The sequence below is a fragment of the Ctenocephalides felis genome, unplaced genomic scaffold, assembly GCF_003426905.1.
Source record: "Ctenocephalides felis isolate EL2017-DRISC unplaced genomic scaffold, ASM342690v1 CF-g0.4_SCAFFOLD_00845, whole genome shotgun sequence".
Taxonomy (NCBI): Eukaryota; Metazoa; Arthropoda; class Insecta; order Siphonaptera; family Pulicidae; genus Ctenocephalides; species Ctenocephalides felis.
This window is the reverse complement of record NW_020536999.1, coordinates 83,935,238-83,938,949: the sequence shown is the minus strand read 5'-3', so window position 1 is coordinate 83,938,949 and position 3,712 is coordinate 83,935,238. Positions and strand designations below refer to the sequence as shown.

General features: G+C 28.2%; 1 protein-coding gene across 1 annotated transcript in view; it reads left to right on the top strand.

Moving 5' to 3' along the window:
- The window catches only part of LOC113363298 (spindle pole body component 110-like), a 39,894-nt gene extending 36,435 nt beyond the window's left edge, over positions 1-3,459 (top strand). The window contains exons 7-8 of the mRNA XM_026605792.1: positions 1,930-2,092; positions 3,367-3,459. Coding sequence (XP_026461577.1) covers positions 1,930-2,092; positions 3,367-3,438 — 235 coding nt within the window. The 3' untranslated portion in view covers positions 3,439-3,459. The remainder of the gene's footprint in view (positions 1-1,929; positions 2,093-3,366) is intronic.
- Positions 3,460-3,712: the final 253 nt, after the last annotated feature.

The following is a 3,712-nucleotide window of genomic DNA, read 5'->3' as shown; positions in this document are numbered from 1 at the left end:
CTCAGTACGCTTTTAATGACGACCGGTTAGTATGACGGGATTTTGGCGTACCTTCGATGTCATACTAAGCGGATTCTACTGTATATATATTATATATATATATATATATATATATATATATACTAGATGATCCGACAGATGTTGTCCTGTATCCATGCCTACAATTTTTTAATATCCTTTACTAATATTTACCGTTTACCTAAAAATAATAATTGTTTTTAAAATTACTCTTCACACCAAAATGCATATACATCAATATGAACGATGTTATATGTAGAAATTTAAATAAAATGGTTGCTTTAAGGGGGTTGTTCTTTTTTTTGTTACAAAAAATATTTGTTTTTGTTTTTCTCTAAATGTATTTATCATAGAGACATGCGGTTTTTTTTAAACAAAAATTACAAAATCATAGAATATTAAAAAAAATTTTATAGTTATTTTTTCGCCGTCATTTTTTAACCAGGGGGCGCCAAAGTGGGCATTGCAAAATCGATCTCTTTTGCGGTGCCACAGATAACTCCGTTGCGCATCGCCTGAAACAAAAAAAAAGAAACTAGGTTGATATTGTTATAGATATATATATCTATAACTTCGTCAAAAAAATAGATATTGAAATGATTTTTTTTTTTAAATAATTCTAAGGTTTTTAGCTTTCATAAAATTAAAAAATCTTAAAACCGAAACAAAAAAAATAAAAAAAGAACAACCCCCTTAAATAAAATGGTGAGTTTCAATTCTCACACTATATTGGAAATTGAAGTCTTTAAACGGTATTTTAGAAAAAATTAATTGGATTGGACTTGGATTTTCTACCCAACATAATTGCTCCAATAATGTTGCCTATAACTTTCATAGTTTCGTATCATATTTTAACTGGTTCTTAATAATTATAATATCTAATTACATATTTCTTGCAATTGATAATAATTTAATACACATTATTAACTTCCCGTAGGGTAAGTTATTGTAATGGGCCGAAATCGAAATTGAAAATTTTTATATTTCTCGACGTTTTGAAGGTTTCTGAACGTTTTGGCATACCTCAGAAAAAATGGATGTGTGTCTGTGTGTATGTATGTATGGATACAAATTTCCAGTCACGTTTTCGGGCGCACGGATCAACCGATTTGAATGATTAAAAAAACATTCGATTCCTATTGATAGGGAGATGAGCTGATTAGTTTTTGGCAAAGGCAAGTGTAGCAGTTACGGAGATAAAGAGCAAAGAGAGCAGAAAATATAAATCGAGTTTTTGGGGGAGCATCCGATTTGAATGATCTAAAAAACATTCAATTAGTAATGATTGGGAGAAGTGTTTATTAGTTTTTGGCAAAGGCAGGCCCAGCCATTTCGAAGATACGGAGCTAAATGTGTAAAAAATGGTAGTTTTTGAGAGAACTAAGCGTCCGATTTAAATTATTCAAAGAACTTTCTGCTTGTCTTAACAAAATAATTGATTTTGGAAAAAAAAATTTTTTGTTAACCTTTTTTTCATTTTTTTTTTCAAAAAAATTTTTTTTTGTATATCGAAAATAATTCAGATTTTATTTTTAATTCTGACTATAGTTCTAATATACTTTAAACAAATAATTTCAACTTTGCAATTCAGTATATATAATTCTTACAAATATTAGACAAAGTTACAATTACAATATTTATAATAATCTACATTTTGTTACGGTACGGGAAGTTTCAACTTTCTTAAGGCACGTTTGCCATATACCCCACTAGTTATTTTTTCTGTAGCAAAACAGTAAAATATGTCAAAAATGTTGCTTGTTTCTTCTCTTCCAAACCCATCCAAAATCTACTGCATATAATTGATGATTGAAACTTTAATATAATATATCAATTAATTAATGTAATGATTTTTTGCTAAGTCGATTATTTACTGCAAAATGCCATTAACACCGAATTTTAATTATTTAGAGAAATCCAGATACGTCTAGATAAATGTCAACGGTTGGAAGAAGAGACGAAGAATGTTGCTACATCAGTCAAAAAAGTTGAAACAACAATTTTAGAAATCGAAAATTGCAAAAAGCAGGATATGGCAGGTTTGGAAAGGTTTGAAAAGCTTGTACTGGAACTGGTAAGAATTATATTTATTATTAGCTATACTTGATTACGAGTTGCTGGGTTTCTAATCTTGACAAAAATCCGGTTTTGTTGCATTTTGATGAAAAATAGCAAATGTTAGTCGGTGGTTGATCTTTATTAGAAGCGTCAGAAAATTTTTCTTGTTCACATGTTCTACATAAAATTAGCTGGCAAAATAAGTTTTAAATATCATTTCTACAAATGTGTAAAATTCAATTACTTGTATTTTCTATTCCACATTATAAAAAAATAAAACAAAGAAAATTGGTCAAAAATATTGAAAAAGTGTAATTTGTAGGGGAGGTCCCACACTAACCGAAATCACAGCAAATAAAACATATCAAACAAACAACTATCGAACTAGCTTCAGAAAAATTCCCAGTAAATTAATTAATGTAGAAATATGTTTTTTGTTTGTAAAGATCAACTATTTTTAACTTCCCGAAGGAGAAGTTTGTTTTCAACAAAAAATTCGAGTCGCTAATTTTATATTTTCTTGACGTTTCTAGTCATTCTGAATCGAATGAGACCAAATTTGAAAAACGTATATGTGTGTGTCTTCTTTGTGAACAAATTTTTTGCTGATTTCAAAAATTTAAAAGCCATTCGATGTATCTCGATGAGGACTATTGTTTGTCTGTTTTGTGCAACTATCGGCCAAGCCGTTTCTTTGTCATTTGGAAAGTGTAAGTGTAAAACTTTTTGTCTACATTTAAGATCATACTACCAAATCGATTTTATAAAATCAAAAACTGTTTGAAAGATATTAGTTGGAAATGATGCTGATTAGCTTTAGGTGAAATCTACAGAGCTGTTTTCTTGTAATTAACTATTGAAAAAAATTTAAGCCGATTTTTATGGCACTTTTTTTGGCGATATATATCATGGTCTTATAGAACTTACTGAAATATAATGCCCTTACGACAAGTAAATTGATTTTAAAGATTTATCAAAGTTTGAGAAAGTAGAGAAGAGAGTAGTTTTTTTAACGTTTGTTAAAATTAAAATTAGACGATTTACTTGGAATAACGATAGAGTACTTGGTCTTAATGAACATACTAAACCATTAAAGTCCTATGCAAACTGGTTCAATTATAAAAATTGATTTATGAAAATTTGTTTTGTTTTCAATAGTGTGTAATAAATCCACTCGGAATACTTATTGATTAAGTCGATTATTTACGCATATCGGGAAGTTCATGTAACTTGCCTCAAGGCAAAATACACAATTCTAACTAGTTTCTAACTATATCGTTTCAATTTCAGATTAAAAAGATGCATGAGAAGTTTCTTAAATTTGAAAAAGAGATAGAGATGGAATATCAGTTAAAGGATTGATGTCAAAAGACAATTGCTATGGAATTACTATAATATTATTGTTTCATTGTATATTCATATATATTTATATAAGTTTATTCTATATCACATGCTTTAAATTTCGTATTTTAGATATATAATATAATCTATGTTTTAAATATATAAATATTTATAAATTAAGATCGTCATAAATATAAAAATGCTTTAAACCTAAAAGCATTTTTTCCAACTAAATGAATTTCATACACATTGAAGTGGATATGTTTTAAATGGTAATTCACTACTTCACACAATT